This window comes from Heteronotia binoei, chromosome 18 (assembly GCF_032191835.1).
Source record: "Heteronotia binoei isolate CCM8104 ecotype False Entrance Well chromosome 18, APGP_CSIRO_Hbin_v1, whole genome shotgun sequence".
NCBI classification, from domain to species: domain Eukaryota; kingdom Metazoa; phylum Chordata; class Lepidosauria; order Squamata; family Gekkonidae; genus Heteronotia; species Heteronotia binoei.
The window spans coordinates 29383428-29403263 of record NC_083240.1 but is presented as its reverse complement, the minus strand read 5'-3'; the positions used below and the strand labels follow the sequence as shown (position 1 = coordinate 29403263).

Below are 19836 nucleotides of genomic sequence, written 5' to 3'. Positions count from 1 at the left end.
ACAGTCCCAGAGGAAGGATTATAAGGATCCGAAACGAGAACGGACCAATTTTGCATCGTCGGACTGTATTGTTTGGAAATAACCTGATATCATCTTATGGACAGTAGTGAAGTTGTGTGCTTCGGATGGTATTTGTCACTGAATTTGTTACTGAAATTTACATCGTAATACTATGTTGTGAATGGAAAGTATTGTAATTATCAAAGATTTCGGGTTTTCACGGCTGGTAACATCATTAGGGTTTGTAGAATCTTTCGGGATCAAGTGCCGTGTTCTACTGGAGAAAGTTTTCCTTCCAGACTGAGAACGAAACGTCTGGAAGGAAACGAAACGTCTGGAAGGAGAACGAAACGTCTGGAAGGAAAACTTTCTCCAGTAGAACACGGCACTTGATCCCGAAAGATTCTACAAACCCTAATATTGTAATTATATTTTGATATTGTTTTGTAACATGGAGGGTGTCTTTTCTGTCATTTCCTGATTCAGCTGCTTAATGACAGGATCTCCCCATACACCAAGGGAGAAGCTTCCAAAAAGGGGATTAACACCTCCTTCCTGAAAAGGAAGACTTATTTTTTTTAAAAAAAGGTTATCTGTTTAATTCATGATAAGTCCAAATGAGTAGCCATGTTACAGCTAATAAATAAATATATTAAGAGCCCAGTGACACCTTAAAGCTTCAACACATTTCATTTCAGCAAAAGGTGGTTATAATAATAACCAACTAAAATGTATGCTGGAATGAATTATTAGTCACTAAGGTGTCCCTAGACTCCTTTAAAAATTTTTGTTACTACTGCATAACAATATAGTTTTTTTTACGAACCCTGAGATAAGGCCCTGTACATACACATAGGTTCTTGCCTCTTTGTGAGGGGAAAGGTCAGTTTTCTTTCCCCTCCTCAAAAGCAAAAAAAGGAAGATATTTAACCAGTGCAAACCTATGCAGAGGTACAATCTTCTATGTCAAATGGGCTTAGAAGATTGTGAACTCTGCTTATGACTGCACCATAAAAAGCATAGTTTCAGAGCATCAACACAGGATCCGCTGCTAAAAAAATGCTACCAGCCGCGTGGACAGCTGCTTCCACTGAGGCGTGGATTGCCTCTTCGTGCTGCTTGTCCTACACAAATGCCCATTTTGGAAGAGACTCTGCAAGGGGCTGGAAATCCAATGCTGTCATGGGGATTTGGACATTCATGAAGTCCAGTCGCTGATTAACTCGCTCTTGTTAGTGGGTACCTAACCAGCACAGCAGAATCCCTGTCCATTGGGTTAACCAAAATCAGGACCATGGTTCTCCCACTTCACAGCCTTGACATCAGTTCTTGGCTGCTCTGAGCTTCCGGCGGAAGTACTCGGGTGCGGCATCGTACAGCCAGTCGGCGTCCACCACGCAGAGGTCCCGCATGTAGCACTTGTTGGTGTGCAGCAGTTCATTGTACGTGACACAGGCTGGTTTGCAGTGGAAAAGGACGGAGGAAGGGTGGATGGCCACTGGCTGGTGGGCGTCAGTTGTGGCGTAGGTCCCGTCCAGCTGCAGCTCGGCTGTGTACATGAAGAGGCTGTACGCCAGGCAGCGGCGGATGTTGCCTGTGTCAGATCGGGAAGACTCCAGTGGTATTGAAAGCTGTAGTGGGAAGGCAAGATAATGGAGGATTATGGGACTGTTTTCCACACTCCCCCCTCCCCAATAACACTGTCTCTTTCGCTATCACTTTCTTTAATTACATGGATATATAGTTCCACCACTATGCAATAAATAAATAAATAAAGCTCCATAATTCACCAGCACAACTTTACTGGGTGCACATCTATGTACGATAGGGAGCCTTTTATAACATACTGTACTGTATGGCATGTATACTTGAAGGAGCATCTTTTTCCATATGTCCCCACCCCAAACCTTTCGCATTAGGAATCTTTTTCAAGATCCTTTGCCTTCTGAGGTTGTGCATGCCAAAAACAGGGCCTTTTTCGTGGTGGCCCTTTCTTTGTGAAATTCCTCCCATAGCCATTCCATTAGCAACAAGAGGGCAGGAAGAAAAGCATCAAGCCATTCATTTTATTTTGTCACGCTTTTGGTTGTATGCTGTTGAGTTTAACAAGTCATCTTTTGCTCCTAAGTGGTTTGAACTGATAGTTTTACTGCAGTTTTAAATGTTTAGTTGATTCAGTTACTTACAACAAACAAACATGGTACATGCTATCTGAGATAAGAACCATGAAAAGAACAGCAACAAGGAAACAAGTTTGGCAGTATATAAATAACAACTCAGTGGATTTGGAAGATGCAAGGTTTATAAAGAACAACTTCAGTATATTTTGGAGTGCTTCTGTAATTACCTTCAAACAAATATCTCGCAGCTGAGCTCTGATGTCGGAGACCAGCATCATGTTCCTGCTATTTACAAAGTTCTCTTTGCACCATTCCTGAGGAGGAGAGAGAGTAAAAAAATGATCTGTTTATCCATAAAGTACATTTTTTCCTGCCTTTCCTCCAAGGACCTGAGGAAGGCATGCATGGTTCTCCCATCCCCTTTTCTCCTCACAAGAACCCTACAAAGTAGCTTAATCTTCTTTCCTTGCCATCAGCTGGATTTTTACTGGCATTCTTATTCTACTTGGACTTTTGACATTTCCCCTGCAAGTTAACTATAATTACACAAATACAGTTCTATTGCTGATTCACTTTGTTCAATTCCTGAATTCTAGTATTAAAGGGGAAGGAGTGTCTCCAGTTTCTCCAACCTGTGTATCTTTTTGCAAACTTGTCTACCTCTGCAGACATTTTCTGTCTAAACTAAAATATCTCTTTTCTAGGACAGGTGCTCCAAGCCTATGGCCATTTTTGGTTGCCCTTTTATTCATATTTTCAGCATTCTGAATGGGCATGCACCACAGAATCATTTGAAGACCTTATGATGCACATTTATTTAGACCCCTTCCTGCATAATTTGTAGCACAGAATTTACTTTTTGGCAGCGACTGCATGGTGAGTTGACATCTACTACTACAGACATGGAGGCCCAGGGGTAAAAACACAGAAAAACTTTTGGGAAAGGTTGTTTCATTACTTTCCCCAATTCTTCCAAGTAGAAAAACTGGAAAATTGAGGGGAGCAGTGGGGAAAAAAACTCCTGTGAAATATTTTCTATTTTAGAATGAGTAAAATTATTCTTAAGAGTATTCTTATGAGTAAAATTATTCTTAAGGCCATTTTTTTCACATTTAAAATGTACATGAAAAAGTTTGAGGGCATTTTCAATTTTTCCAATTCAAACATTCAATTCAAACATTCAGCCGCCCTGAGCCATTCGTGGGAAGGGCGGGATATAAATCTCGAATAAATAAATAAATAAATAAATAAATAAACATTGGGGAATTTGAGGGAAACTTCCTATGAGGGGTTTCTTTTTTTTGAGTGAGAAAAACATTGACTCGTGTTACCAAGCATTTCACTCTTCCCAAAGGTACAACCTCAAAAAGGCTTGCTCAACTTTTCCAATGGAAACATTAGAAAATTTGGGAGACCACTAAAAAAAACCTTCTTATATTGTAGACATATAAAGCATTCTCAAAATTATTTTTATTTACATGTAAATAATTTTGATAATTAATAATTGATAATTAATATGCGACAGCATATCACTAGAGTTTAGTGTTTCAAAGTTATAAAGTTTAGCTTAATATCCAAATACACTGGCAATCTTACCTACTGTGACTATAAGGAAGACACAGTACACGTTCTTTTGTTTACTACCAACATTTGTTTTCTACCTTCAATGCTTGCTTTTTTCTACCTCTCAGATGGCAAAAATTAAAGATACATGTGTTACGTGGTGCCATAGGGAGCAGCGGTTTGCAGCGGTTTCTCAAGTATTTGGTGTACTTGCAATTTTTCTTATAGAAAATGAAGATATTTATACTTTTAAATTCCAGAAATATACCAAGCAGTATGCTAAGTAATAATTTTTCAAAAAAAATTCCTTGTACGCTAAGTATTAAATGATGTATTGTGTGTAGTTCAATCAGTAAAAGAAGTTTGATAGAAAAGTGTATTGCATAATTTCAGTTTTCTTCAGTTTTTTTATTAAAAAACCCAACGTTTTAAAAAAATCCCTGTGACTTCAAAATTTCCATACATTTTACATTAGAGATGAGCTATCTACACCAGCTCCTAGCAACACACTGTGAGCACCTACCCGATTGCCACTGATATTTTTGAAGGCTCGGTAGATGTTGAGCAACGTGATGTGGTCCCCTTCACTGGAGATGAACTTTTTCCGGACGGCCTGGACTTCATCCCTTCGGGACAGGGGGTTATGGAGGACGCTGTCCACGGACAGCAGCGAGACAATGGTCAGGATCTCCTCTGAGCAGTGGAATCTGGGGGACATCAGGATGGTCTGGGGAGCACAGGCAGAGAGGGAAGAGGGTCTGCTTTATTACCATATTCAGCCAGTCAGCCAGCCAAAGGAAATGAACAGGATCAACTCAAAAATCAGCTACAGAAAGAGCTGTGCCACCAAAGTGGTAAACCTGCATCTGCTATACCAGCAAAGGAAGCAGCCCATGTGAAGGCATGGTCCTCAATACACAATAAAATTAAATGGCCTGCAGCTACAAACTTAGCATATAAGGAAGCCGAGTTCTAGACTGGCCTTTTCCCTGACAAGCTTTTCCCTCCTCTCTCTGGCTTAGAAAACTAGCATGCAGCATGTCAAGAAAAGTGTGAGATGACCAAGTTAGAACCTTCTTCCTGACAGGTTAGTTCCCTGTATTTGGGGAAACTGCATGGAGGAGTATTAACTCAAACAAAGAACCGATTTGCAGTCTGAAGTGGAATATTCCACTGCAGAAAGAACTAGATTTGAGTCATACTAGACAGTGCTAACTATTGTACAAATATCTTGCCTTTCTTTCAAACAGTTCAGGGCTGTGTATCTCTTTTTGTTCTCTGTCTCCATTTTACCCTCACAACAGCTCTCTGAAGTAGGTAAGGGCAGAAAGAGAAAGTGGCTGGTCCAAGGAGTGGATACTCGAACCACAAATCTCACCAAGCTTGGTTCCGCACTAGCACCCAGATTAGTGTTGCCAATCCCTAATTGGAGGCAAGGGATCCCCCGGTTTGGAGGCCCTCCCCCAGCTTTAGCGTCATCAGAAAGCGAGAGGGAGGAGGGAAATGTCTGCTGGGCATTCCATTATACCCTATGGAGACCAATTGCCATAAGGTTTGGGGATGGAGCCTGGGGAGGGCAGGGACTCCAGTGGGGTACAATGCTGCAGAGTCTACTCTCCAAAGCATCCATTTTCTCCAGGGGAGATGATCCCCAGGTCCCATCTGAAGGCTGGCATCCCTTTTCAAGGGGCTAGCGTCCATTTTGATGGTGGCCTATCACAACACTGCACAGGCCTGAGACTATCTTTATTTACAAGGATTCTCCCTGCTAGCAGAAAACTACATTTCCTCCACCACTAGCGCCAAGAGGGGACCCCCCCCCCCAGTTTTTAATTCAAGCTTGCAATTAACATCACTGTTAAGAACCTCGGCACCGGCAAAAATTTTCTACAGCAGTGAACGTTCTCCTGCAATCTCTTCAAGGAGCCTCTCTCTCTCTCAGTGGGGCTTTGTACTTAGTCTAGCAGCTCTTCTTGCAGTTAACAGCTACACCAGGGAATGAATTTGTGGTCTGTTCCCCTTCCTTTCCCTTGCAGAGCTATTCTCAGAACTGCAGAACAACAAGGTTTCCTTTAGGGGATTATACTGAAAAGGACTGTTACAAATCCCCTTATATGACTGTGAATGCCAGAAGAAGAGAGGAAGACTATGCCCACCTTTTTTGGTTGCCATATTGACCTGGCCAAGCACAGTGTCCCCTCCTCTAACTGAGACGGGGTAAATCTTGATACCCAAGTGCCCCAAGCCCCACTGTTTCCTTTCTCTGTGTTAGCAAATGACAGCAGAACCAAACTAAACAGCATGGCCTTTTGTCACCAGGAAACAAAAAGCAAACGCTTAACCCCTTGCAACTTTGTTTTCTTCCACGTTTCTTGGATGCTGAGCAGCAAGAAAGCAAAAGCAACAAGATCTAATATTTTTTTCATTAAAGGAAAATGTTAAAAAAAGAGAAGTCATCCTGTTAATATTTTTACTTTGGAGAACTTGGGTTCCAGAGGAAATGCTGCCATCTTTCTTCCCAGTGTGGTCAGGATGAGCTGGTCATCTTTTCTTTCCACCGCCCCCAATAGGGCCAGCTGCTCAATAGCAGACTGAATGGCTTCTGTTAAGGCAAAAAAATACAACCATAAGGATTCAGCTAATAATACTTATGAGAAGAGCTGAGTGACAGGTGTCCAAGATTTCCAGATCGCAGCCAAGATGACTGGGTTACCAGGCACCAAAGAGTGGTGGTGCTTTTTAGAAGAGGATTCTTACGTGCCTCCTTGTGTGCATTTAATACTGAAAGTGCAGTATTTTGACTCAAACAAACAGACAAGCTCATGGTGCATTGTGTAAGCATTAACTTGTTGGGGAGTTTTCTCAAGCGATGCCCCTTATCTGGGTTGGGATTTCGAATGGCAATGAATCCTGCCTCCGTGGGGCTGCAGTCTGCTTACCTGGAGATGGCTTGGACATAAAGTCAAAGGTGAGAACATTTGGAATCCTCAGGGCCAAAAGATGGAGCATCACGCTGGCCAAATTACACCTGCAGAGGGAGAGAAAAGCCTGCTTTTTTGCTTAAGGAACCAAATCTTGCTTTGGCACACAAACCTATCTTGCCAGTGATTCCCCTGTAGCAAGGACAGACACTGTCCAAGGCAACTTTATCAGGAACTTACAAAAGAGATTGTTCTGTTGTTGCCCTGAATTACAGAACTCAGTCCCGCTAGGAGAGGCAACTGTAACATTCTTGGAGGCTTTCTGGCAGCACCCGAAAACCTGCTCTATAAGACCTTTGTGCTCAAAACGGACAAAGAGCTCTTCAGAAGCATTTGCGGCTGCTAAATCTTCTGAGTGACAAGATGTGAACCAGCTCTGGGGGTGGTTGGGGCAGGGTGCAAAGGATGTTGATGCCAATGTAGCCGCCAATTACTTGCTGTACTGAACTGTCCCATGTCACTTATGAAGTATTTAGCAAAACATCCATCTAGCTATTACATCCTGCCTTTCCTCTAAGGAGAATATGGTGGCATCGACAGATCTTCATTTTATCTTCACAACAATCCTGTCAGGTAGACTGGGCTCAGAGTGGGTGGATCCAGCCATTCGAAGGCTTCAGACAGAGTCCCTGAATCCACCCGAGGTCATGCAGAGAACATAATGGTTGAGTTGAGAAAATAACTCTCCCCTGGTCTTAGTTTGATGTTCTAACAGGACCCATGCCACAGTGGCTCTCAATTACTATGTATAGTGGGGCAACCAATTCCTGTCAAGTGCAAGAGCACTTATGCCAAAAAGCAACAAGATTTATTAATCTATTTTACAATAGGACCCACGTAAGATTTTTTAGATCTCCCATCCAGGTACAGGCCAGATTCCTGCCTGTCTGACTTCTGTGAGTGTATTATAGATTTGTGTGCCTTTTAACCATAGCCTGGTTACAGTACTCCTTACAATAGCCCAGTATCCTCTGCATAACGCAGATGGCAGAGCTGAGGCTAAAAGGACAGCGACTAAGCAAACAGCAACTTAGTCAAAAAGTCCAAGTGCAGAGTGATATTTGAGGATGTCCCAGCTCACTCCTTCAGCTAGGCACAGAACCTGCAGTATCTATCAAAATATATAAAGTTTCCTATTTTCCCTGCACTATAGGCTTACCGTCCTATCACTCCTTGGGGCCCGGATATTCTTCCTTCCATGTGCTGTAAAGCATTATATCCCTCCCCGCAACTTCAGAATGTTTTTGAGATTCTAAGTGATCCTGAAAATATCTTGCTTCAGAATCCAAGTACCCCCTGAGAGAATGAGCTCAAGGTACACTTCAGAGAATCCCCACAGAAACTGCCCAGTGACCCCCCCTCCCCGGTGGGCTCTTTTATGGGTCAAAGCCTGGTTCAAGTCCTTGATAAAAGCACACTGAAGGTGTGCCCAGGGCCACAAAGGGAACAAAACTAGTTTTAATAACAGTGCGGGAACAAAAAGGAATTAAAGCCTCACCTCTGTATTTCAGGCACTGTCATTTTGTCAAACTTCTCAAACTCATCTTCCGTGTACAGGCGGTAGCAAAGTCCGCTGTCCTCTCTTCCAGCTCGGCCTGCCCGCTGCCAAGCCTGTGCCTTTGACACCCTTTGGACTGCTAGCACTTCAAGTCCGCTTTCTACCAAAGAGCAGAGATCATCCACCATCAGCATAAAATGTTAGAAATCTTTTGTTCGGGGAGATACTTCCTGATGGAGAATAGATCAATATCCACTGCAGAGCTGATATGATCTCTCTGGATCTAACCAGACTCTGCCAATCTGGTAAGATTTCATGGACTGATCATTCAATTGCTACCAGATTCATCTTTATCCTTGGCCAAATTATGTGGGTAGAAAAAGAAGATCTATCTAATATGCTAAGGTTAGCCCCCATCCCATCTCTTCCCCTGGCAGCCACTGTTTCTTCCCTAGCTTTCTGATACATTCTTCCCTCCTTTACCTTGCTTCATTTTTTAAAGCCTTACCTGTTCCTCCCTCTCCAATTCCATCCCATCTTATTCCTTTCAGTTTACTTCCCCCTCCCCCAGTATAGTTAATAACTGAGGCTGAGAATTCTCAGCAAAGTTGAAAAGTAATTACTGTGTTGTTTTAACTTTACACAAATACGTCTTTACTCTACTTGTATGCATGTTTCAATGAATATTATTATTTCCCTGTCTATTTTCACTGTTGGGCAATAATCAAACTGAGTAGGATGGGTGTATCGGCATAGGGAAGAAACAAAGTATTGACAGGATTTATTTTTTTTAGTCTGTCCTTGATTTTATACTAAATTTAGATGTTTATAGTTTTAAACGGCATTTTCTTTTAGGACAAAAGGAGATTGAGGAAGAATCACACTGCTACAGCACCAACCCCAAATCAGACTTTTTCCTGCAGCCACTGTGGCTGGATCTGCCTGTCCCGCATTGGTCTTGTCAGCCACCAGCGAGCCTGCAGCAGACGTGGACTACTGCACCCTTCTTAAATCTTCGTTCGTGAAGTCAAGCCGAGAGAGAGAGATAATTGTATTGCCTCCTACTTCCTATTATCTGGATTCCTATGAACAAATGCCTAACAAAGGTTTCAGTAATCAGTAATCAATATGCTAAGGGCTGGAAGCTACAAGAATCAGTGTGGGCTGAAAGAGAGAGCTCACAGCTCTGTGGAAGAGTCTCTGCTTCGCCTGCAGAAACCCTCAGGATGAAATCCCACCATCTCTTTTTAAAAGGATCTCAGGTAGCAGCCATTTCTCTGACATCCTGGAGAGTCATGGCAACTAGTCCTGGGCTACAAGGATCAAAGGTCGAATTCCATAGAAGGCAGCTTGGCAGATCTTTGCTTAGGAAGGGCAACCACTGGCTCAGTGGGAGAACATATGCTTCATAGGCAGAAGGGTCCAAGTTCTATTCCTGCATCTCCAACCTAAGAATCTCAGGCCAAAAGGATGGGAAAAGATCCTCAAGAGGCACTGCTAGTCAGGAATGGGTTAGATCAGGGGTGTTGAACTCATTTGTTATGAGGGCCGAATTTGACATAAATGAGACCTTGGAGAGCCAGTTCGGTGTAGCGGTTTAGTGTACGGACTCTTATCTGGGAGAACTGGGTTTGATTCCCCACTCCTCCACTTGCACCTGCTGGCATGGCCTTGGGTCAGCCATAGCTCTGGCAGAGGTTGTCCTTGAAAGGGCAGCTGCTGTGAGAGCCCTCTCAGCCCCACCCACAGGGTGTCTGTTGTGGGGGAGGAAGGTAAAGGAGATTGTGAGCCGCTCTGAGACTCTTCGGAGTGGAGGGCGGGATATAAATCCAATATCTTCTTCTTCTTCTTGTCGGGCCGGACCATGTGTATCATAAAATGTAATGCCAGGTAGTGGACATATAAACTTTATAAAAGGCACAGACACAATTAAAGATTTTTTAAAACTTAAAACATGCTTAAAATATTAGCACACTTGCAATATTTTGTTTTACAGTCTCTGATAAATGTCACCTCCTGCTATGAATTATTGCATCAAAAACTGCAGACAATGTCTGTGCTGTACCAGTCTTGAATATGTGCTGTTCAGGTGTGCACATCTGTAAGTTGTCTGTAAGTTGCAAACCTACTTTTGATTCATTGACATTCATTACAGATATCTCATGGTCAATGCTTTGAGCCTAAGACCCAGAGGAACATGAAGCAGCTGGGCATTGTGAGCTTTTGTACAGAAGTTGCTTCATGCACTAGTCAAGAACATGTGAAGGCACCATGGCTATGTGCTTGTCTACAAAACTATCATTTTCCCCAGAAAAATGACAACAACAACAAAATACAACTTCCCCCCCAAAAAACAACTATAAGAACAGAGAGACAGCCATGTACAGTGGTCAGTGTCAGTCTACTATCTGGGAAGTCTAAATCAAGACCCCCAAACAAAGGAAAATGTGAAAGAAAAATTAAGGAAAATTTGCTGGGTAAACCTGGGGTGGAACACACTCTCAGACTAATGCTGATATTTCTCTTCTAAATAGTTCACATGCTTTCCTATTGAGAAAGACTGGAGGGCATGAGTACAGTGAAAAAGAGGAGGGGAACCCAGTTACACCCATAACAAGCCCAACAAAACTCACTCTCTCTCTCTGCAGCAAGGCAAAAAGCTCATACCTTCACTAAAACGTTGCTAGTCTTAAAAGCAGTCTTTGTAGCTCTCCTGATGGTGGGGACTGGCAAAGGAAGCTCTGGCTCTTTTTTTCCTTCCCTGGGGCATGAGGAGGGGGAGGAGCCTCAGCCATTCATTAGAAGGAAGAGAGGCTTGTCTCAGTAGCTCTGCAGGGTGATTAATTGAGCCTGGCAAACTTAATCACCCAGCAGAGCTATAGAGCCAAGCTTCCTCATTGGCTGAGGCTGCTACTCCCTCCTCCTCCCTTTGGGAAAACGAAGGGGGGAGAGGGAAAGGCTGCTTTGCTGCTCTGGCCTGTCCGGGGAGAAACACAAAATGGCGACTGAAAAAAGCAGATAAGGAAAAATGAAGCAGATGGCAGCCAGTTGCTGGAAGGGCCTGATTGGAGCCCTCTGAATCAATGACAGGGCTCAGTCGAAGGCAGCTGAGTGTGTGCTTTGCGCTGCAGTCATAACCAATCCTCAATTTTTCTAGTTAAAGAATCTCAAATATCAGTTAAAGAATCTCAAACTGACAACCTGTCAGGATAGACGATACTGGGCTAGACTTATCAGCAGTCAAACTCAGCATAAAGGAGAGTCATACAATTTGCTGGCACCACACTACTATTCCCCTCCCCAGTTTGCCAAGGGCATCATCCACCTTCTACAGCGTTTGTGCTTTTCTATCAGACTGTGCCACCCTACAGATCAAGTCTGGTCTTTCTCTGCTTCTCTTTGCTTTTAACCAATGCCCCACATCAGTTGCTCAAGGCAGCAGACCCCCCCTCCCCCTCCCTTTCTCACAGGGCTTTGCCCTACATGTACATACCAGGAGTGTACTTCTTTGCTTTAACCATGCCTGTGTCCACAACATATTTTATTCCTGCGATGGTGATGGAGGTCTCAGCGATGTTGGTTGAGAGAATCACTTTGCGATAGCCCTGGCAGTATAGAAGAGGGAGGGGGGGAGATAAGAAGCTTCATCTAAATGCTTAGTTGCTGTGTAGGGCTTCTCTTTCGAGTATACTCAAGGCCAAAAGGTAGAATTGAGAGAATCCAGAACAAAGCTCTGGAATTCTCTCAGGGAGATTTGCCTGTCCCCTTCTGTTGCCGTCTTCTACCAGCGGGTGAAAACTTTTTTTTCTTTCATTTGGCATTCTCTCAATGATCCCTCCTTCTTCTTAACCAATGTTTTATGTTCTTATGCATATTTTTGCCCTGATCTCGATGGCTCCGGATAGCCTAGAGCAGCGGTGGCCAAACGTGCTTAACTGAAGAGCCACATGGAATAAACATCAGATGTTTGAGAGCCAGAAGGATGGGAGGGAGGGAAATAGGTGGAGGAGAGAGAGGTGGAAGGAAAGCAACTTTAAATGCATTCTCCAATCAACTGGCTGGCTTGGCCGGGAGAAGTGATTTAAAGAGACAAAAGCCTTCTCCAAGACAGCCAACATGGAAGTGGGGGCTTTCGCATAATTTGTGTGAAAGAGCCATATGTGGCTCCTGAGCCACAGTTTGGCCACCCCTGGCCTAGAGGATACTTTATCCTCCTTTATATGATGTGGGGAAGATGGGGCATGTATGACATAAAGAGGACTGGACCACCCACCAAGTGGTCTCTGTACCTTATTGTGACTCTTGGGTCAGAAAGGTTGGACACCTCTGTTCAGCAAGTTAAGAGAAAATGTTGCACCGCAGAAGCGATTCGGCATCCTACCTTGGGTGCAGCCTGGAAGATTCGGAGCTGTTGTGAATAGGGCAGGGAAGCATACAGGGGCATGACCACCATGGGCGCGCAACCGTCAGGAAGATGCTTTGCGATGTCATGGCAGGTTTTGGCCATGGCTTCAATCTCCTCCTGACCCGTCAGAAAGACCAAGATGTCCTGAGAAGACGGTGCTTCCTTGAAGAGATAAGAGCAGAGATATTAATCTAGAATATTAACAATTCACCATCTGATTACAGAAATCTTCACTGGTTATGAATACAGGCTTCGTTGATCAGCAGTGCAGTTCTGTGAATTCACTCCAGTCTTGAAGCCCAATGGGATTCCACTGGAGTAACTTGGCACAGGATTGCTGTATAAATCTGCATAAATTTACATGAAAAAAATAGCTGTATGGGGAGCAACTGGGTTCAGTTTGTCTTGAGACTGCATTTGTGCATCGCAGCGAGCACTGTTTCAGGAAGAGGCATTTGTCCTCTTCTTCCCAAAGGAGGGAACACCTAAGATGACGTTTACCAGTTGCATTTTTTGTAAATACTTATGTTAAATTAAAACAAATTAAGCAAACCTTCCGCCTGATTAAAATGGGTACGTATTATTAATCAGTCAAAACTTCAAAAATATATATATCTAGCCAACCAAATACAGCAGTTACAGTTGATTTAGGAGTTTTATACTTTGTTTAGCACCTAAATTGCTGCTGCTGTCATGTGTTTTACAAAAGCTGCCTTTACCTCTTGAAGTAAACAACAATATTTAATTAATTTATTTGTTTTACAAAATTTGTGTCCTGCCTTTCTGCCCTCACGTGGCCACCAAGAGATGCAAAGACCTGGGGTGGGGGGAAACGGAAATCAGAAAACACCTTCCTAGTCCCAATATCTCTAAAAGAAACCAACAAGGCATAAAAACAGTTATGGACAATAGATCTCAAATCTTAGATTCCATCCCTGTAACATACAGAAGCAAAAGAGATTGAGGAAGCAATTCTAAGCAAGCCTACTCAGAAGTAAGCCCTGTGACATTCAGTGCAGCTTACTCCCAGGAAAATGTTCTTAGGATCATAGCCCAAATGTTCCTAGAAAAATGTAATGAGGGTCTGCAGTGCACATGGCCAGGCAAAATCCAACTTTCAGCCTGCAAATTCAATTCTCTTTGGCTGGGGGAGGGGCCCCAGCCCTTTACATCCCAGTCAGTGAGGCTCAACTGTTTCTAAATACAGACCTTGCTGTAAATATACCTAGTGCTATAACAAAGTTGGCGTGGTACCTGATGGATCTGGAAGATTGTCACTAATGCAGCCTGGAGGTAATCACTCTGAGGTTGCTTGGCGTAGAAGATCTGGATGGAATGCTGCCGGCCTTCCAGGTACAAGACGGGGGCTCCATTGAAGTACTGGGAGAACTGGTCAACATCCATGGTAGCGGACATAACAATCAACTGTCAAAAAAGGGCCCTTATTATTGTGCTCAAACAGAACTGGGTACAAGATGCATGAAGCTGCCTTATACTGAGTCAGCCTCTTGATCTAACAAGGTCTGTATTACCTACTCTCCAAAGGTCTCAGGCTGAGACTTTTCACATCACTTGCTACCTGATCGTTTAACTGGAGACTTCTGCATCCAAAATAAGGGCTCTACCACTGAACTGCAGCCCTTTCTAGGTTCTTGTTGGCAGCTATTGGCAAAAGATTGCCAGGAGAGCTTCAAGGGAAAGGGCATTCTACAGACACTACAACTAACTGAGGGCTGTCACTCAGTACACAAGCCAGTAGGGATCTATGGGCTTATGTGCTCTCTCTTCTGCTTTCCTGTACAAAGACAAATTAAGATATTTTTTTGATTCACAGCCAACCATATTTTGCCATTATGGCTGAACCTGCAAGCCAGAATTCTAGGCCAAAATTTAGTTCCAGTGTGGAATCGTAGTTTGCAAGAAAAGATGCAACAACAAACTAGAGTTTTGGCAGGAAGGTGGAAACGGTGATAGACAGACAGACAGACAGAGAACCTTCTTTTCCAGTAGTGGTTTTAATTATTTCACTCCTCCCATTAAATCAAATTGCAAACAATAACAAAAACCAACAGTAAGAGAATAAATAAAACCAAATCAGCACAACAAAACCAATCTTGGAAGATAATGAAGAATAAAATCAGAGTAACCCAAATTACAAGTTACCAAACAACATCACAGTTTTAACTAAAATATCTCCTCCTGACATGTGACTGTAGAGACATGCTGGGAGAATCTGCTTGCAGAGGCTACTCCACAAACATAGGCCACCACAGAAACTATTCCACAAACATGGGGCCACCAAAGAGAAGGCCCTCGTTTTGGCTGGTCAAAGGACAAAGGCGGGAGAAGATCCCCTATATTAATTTATGCAACAGTGGACTATGGTTTGGTGTTATGTTCAAAGCTGATAAAGCCTCTGTCCCTTTCTAGGAGAATCACACAAAAACAGACACTGGAAAGGCAATACTACGAAGGTGCCATTTCCCAACTTCAGCCTTGCTGAAATGCTCACTTTCAGTGGTGATTTCCCCAAGTCCTTCCGCTTCTTCTGTGCTGTTTTCACCACACCAAAGAGCACATCTGTGTGGATTGTCCTCTCGTGTGCTTCGTCCAAAATGACAACGCTATACTTGTGCAGGAGAGGGTCCCCGATGGCTTCTCGGAGCAGCATCCCGTCTGTCAGGAACTTGATTTTTGTCTCATCTGAAGTGAGATCCTCAAAGCGAACTGTGTAGCCAACCTGAGGAGAGCAGCCATAAAAACAGTAAAGAGAGTGAGTGTGAGAACTGGTGCAGCTTACGGGGCTTAGGTCAAATCAGGAAGCTTTGGAAAAGCCATTTTCTCACAGCCTTAGTCCCCCGTTTGCAGTATGGGAATAATAACAGTAACCTTTAAATACTGCAAGAATAGTATTAACAGAGATAGCCATCTTAGTGCTCTCTTACAATAATGCAATGCATGTGAATTAATTTGCACACTCTCAAATACCCTTACTGTGAGCTTTGGGCCCCCAAAGTCCACTTCTGGAATGATTTCCCACCTCCTTTTCCTAGCTGGCATCCACAATGGCCTATGTCTGCTGAAAGCTAACCATGGTAAATGCAAGTTGCTAACAGTTCCTTCGTAAACCTGAATCTGAAACTCTGATTTGATGTGGATTTGGGAACTATGGTTACAACAGAAAATGATTTGAGTTAATGCACTCACAACCAAGGCCACAGCTGACAAAAGAAAGGCAAGAAGACAACACACATTTGAAAGGTGGAATATGAAACTGCCTTACACAAAGCCAGGCTGCTGGTCCAGCTAGCTCAGTATTTGTCTATGCTGGTGTGGCTCTCATGCAGAGGCAGATCTTTCCCAACGTCTCCTACCCAAGTTCCTTTAACTGAAAATGTCTGAGACCGGATCAAGGACAAAGTGTTTGTCCCATGCAAAGTGTTTGTTCTGCCACTGAAACACAGCCTCTCCTAATATGCAAACTATGGAAGAAATTATGTCTTATTCATCCCCAAAAGAAGCAACATACCATTTTCCCCAGTTCTGTTTTCTTCTCATCTGAGACTCGAGTGGCCAAGGAGATGGCAGCTACACGGCGGGGCTGAGTGACAGCAATGATGCCCTGGCGTCCAATTCCCCCTTCGTAGAGGTACTGGGGGATCTGAGTCGTCTTCCCCGACCCTGTTTCCCCTGCAGAATGATTAAGCAACTAGCTTTGTATGTGGCTACCAGTGACTGTACTGTCCACAAAAGTCAAATCAGATATACGATAAATCGAGGTTCAACTCCCAGTTGTAGGTTTGGACTGTTTTGCCAAATAGGTAATGAGGGGTATAATTTGCCCAAGTTCATGAAGCAAAACAGTGACAAGTCTGGTTTTTTACATTTCAAGATGTCTGGTGAGGAGCTGTTCTTTCAGCACCACACACACGCGCAAAAAATGGAATCAATTAAATGCCAGCTGTTTCTCCTATAAATCTTTCACTGTTAGCAAAATGGTCACCTATAAAAAGAGCACAGGAACATCGGGCAGCATGTTTTCATAACATTTTCCCTTTCCTCCTTTTCTTGGTGTCATTAATCACTGCGTATCACAATAACATCCTGAGAAATGCTTTTACAGAAAGGGAAACAAAATGGCTGGGTATCAGGGCTTGGATCTTACAAAAAAGCTTCAAGCATGCTAGATAGTCTCTGTCGCAGAGGGTGCTTCCTTTTGCACTAACCCTTCCATTCATGCAAGATTAATGGTTTTCAGTGAGCCCTATGCAAAGAGAAGAGCTACTGCAAGAGAAAGCATGCTTCATTGCAGAGACTGGTGTGCATGGAACTTATAAATAGGATCCTAGCCTAGATTTCCATATATTAAGGGGAAAGGGAAGGTTTGCTCCTGCCCCATTCTTAAAGCAAGGGGGGCAAAGATGAAGAAGACTGCAGATTTATACCCCGCTTACAATCTCCTATGTCTTCTCCTCTCACAACAGACACCCTGTGAGGTGAGTGGGGCTGGGAGAACTCTTGCAGCAGCTGCCCTTTCAAGGACAACTCCTGTGATAGCTATGGCTAACCCAAGGCCATTCCAGCAGCTGAAATGGAGGAGTGGGGAATCAAACCCAGTTCTCCCAGACAAGAGTCTGCACACTTAACCACTACATCAGACTGGCTCTTAAGATGGCATTAGACATTTGGTAGCCCAGCTCCAATTCCCCACTCAACCATACAATTGGGGGATAATGAGTCAGTCCCTCTCTCTCAGCCTAATCCTGCTGGCTCTCATTATGAGCACGAATCTGCAACATGGGACTTGCTTTAATGCTTAATAGTCCATGTTTCTTCTTTTCAGGGTAACCAGAGGGATACAGTGACTGCTTGGCCTTTAAAAGTTGTCCAGTGTATGGATGTATGCATGACAAAGAACTGTATCTGTTGAAATTCCTTCTTCAAGATAATAGCTGGAAGTTAGTGAAATTCTGGCTGAAATCCTAAGAGCGTCTTTCCAGGACTAAGACACTGAACTTTCTGCACAGACCTGCTCAGGATTACTTCCCAAGTTTCCATATGTCTTCCCTTAACATTATTGATTTTATACATGTTGCAAACCACCCAGAGAGCTTCGGCTATGGGCAGTATAGAAATAAATAATATTAGTAGTGGTGGTAGTAATAGTAATATTGCAAGAAAAAAGAGAGGGGTGGGAAGAAAGGTCAGATATATGTCCAGCCCTTCTCATCAGAAGACCGAAGACTGCTGTAAGAAACAAAATATGTGTACCTGTATATACCCCTGGGCTGGGGCTCTTCTAAAGAAGAGCAGGATAAAAACATAAGCAAAGCATAAATATAACACGATAAATGGTGTATATTATCAAAAGACATAAAACAGCAGTATGAAAGTTAGCTCACCCTCCTAATTCCACATGCACTAAGGTTGAATAGGTAGGGCTGTCCTAAGCTCCACTCCTGAATGGAGGGAGGGGGGATTCCATAAGCCCCCTTCCCTCACTGAAAGGGGGAATCTCCAATTTCATTATCTCAGTCAGAAGGGGAAGCTATCATAAACACTCATGCATAATTTAGGGTTACCAGATTTTTGGTGTTCATGCTCTTTTGAGCTCTCTTTAAAAAAAAAAAACGTATGAAAATGTCCTCTTTTTGGGTTGGAAGGCTAGGAATATTACTAGTTAGCAGCAATTATCACAGCTTATTTTAAATAGCAAGGGCATTTGAAATGAGATTTGCCCTACTTGTTTTAAGTCAGAGGTGCTGAACTCATTTGTTATGAGGGCCGAATCGGACATATATGAGACCTTATCGGGTTGTGCCATGTGTGTACCTATTTAAAATTAGGTAGCAGAGATATAAACCTTTTAAAAGACACAAACACAACTACAAAAACCCCCCTTAAAATAAAACATGCTTAAAACATTAGCACTCACTGGTCTTAAAGGTGCTTTCTTTGTATTTCTCCCATGAGATCCAGGGAACTGGGCAAAGGAAGCTTTCCCTCCCTCCCCAGGGGACCAGGAGGGGGAGGAGCCTCAACCAATGGAGGAAACTGAGGTTTTGCTCTGTAGCTCCTGTGCAATTGAGCAAGCCTTGCAAAGCAAGCTGAGATGCAAGAGAGAGGGAGAAGGAAGCAGATAAGAGCTAGTTGCTGGGGGGCCTGATGGGAGCCCTCTGGGGGCTGCCGCATGTTTGACACTCATTTTAAGTAATCAGTTGGGTAGTATGTCCTCTTTTTTTACTTTTCAATATATGGCAATGCTACATCAACGGAAAAGGCAGTGAGATTCACCCACTTTGTCCAACCAAAAGGAAGTGAGATCCACCCACTTTGCCCAAATAATACACTAGACAGAAAAATAAAGCACTAAAAATAAAAAATAAAATATTAGAAAAATAAAGCACTAGACAAAAAAAAATAAAGTACTAGATCAGGGATGGCCAAACTGTGGCTCAGGAGCCACATGTGGCTCTTTCACACGTATTGTGAGGCTCTTGAAGCTCCCACTGCCTGGCTTGGAGAATGCATTTAAAGTTGCTTTCTTTCCAACTCTTCTTCCCTCCCCCATCTATTTTCCTCCCTCCCTCAAACATCTGATGTTCATGTCCTGTGGCTCTCAAACATCTCCCATTTATTCTATGCGGCTCTTGCATTAAACAAGTTTGGCCACCCCTGCACTAGACAGAAAAGGGGTGGGGCCGGGGGTATCACAAGCCGCCCCTTTCCTGAACTGTCAAAAGCTACACTGAGCCCCGCCCCGTCGAGAGAGAAGGGGCGGGGTTAGGCAAGCTCCGCCCCTTAGCCCGCACCGCAGAGGCGTCGCCCAGGAGAGGTGGGCGTGGCCTCCATAAGCCCCGCCCAGCACTGAGGGTGGGGGAGGGGGCGTTCTTTCTCCTCACCGATGAGGACGGCGCACTCGAGACTCCGGAGCTGGCCGAGGAGCGCCCCCCGCGCCTGGAAGATAGGCAGGCTGCGGCGCTGGCTTTCGATCCCCATGGCGGGAAGAGGCTGCCGCTTGGCTCCCGGCGGCGCCAACAACATGGCTTTGCGAAAGCTGGAGCTGAAGGGCGCCGCGGCGGAGGCCAGCTTCGGCCGCTTGGACGGGGGCAGCTCGCCGCCCCGCTGAGGCATCGTCTTCGTCGCCGGGAATCAGTTCCCAGCCGCGATAACGACGCTGGCGGAGAACATGCTTACTCGTCTCGAGCTCTCGCCGCCTCACAGCGTAGGGACTGCGTCTCCCAGCATGCCGTGCGCAGGCGCCCCAGC

General features: G+C 44.0%; 1 protein-coding gene across 1 annotated transcript; it reads right to left on the bottom strand.

Moving 5' to 3' along the window:
- Window positions 1–572: 572 nt before the first annotated feature.
- DHX33 (DEAH-box helicase 33) lies at window positions 573–19836 on the bottom strand. The gene is made up of 12 exons (XM_060259506.1): window positions 19470–19836; window positions 16097–16257; window positions 15080–15307; window positions 13822–13992; window positions 12544–12729; window positions 11656–11767; window positions 8163–8322; window positions 6623–6711; window positions 6158–6285; window positions 4207–4410; window positions 2348–2434; window positions 573–1631 (listed from the first exon to the last, which is right to left on the bottom strand). The coding sequence occupies exons 1-12, from the start codon at window positions 19699–19701 to the stop codon at window positions 1323–1325; spliced, it is 2067 nt and encodes a 688-aa protein (XP_060115489.1). The 5' UTR covers window positions 19702–19836; the 3' UTR covers window positions 573–1322.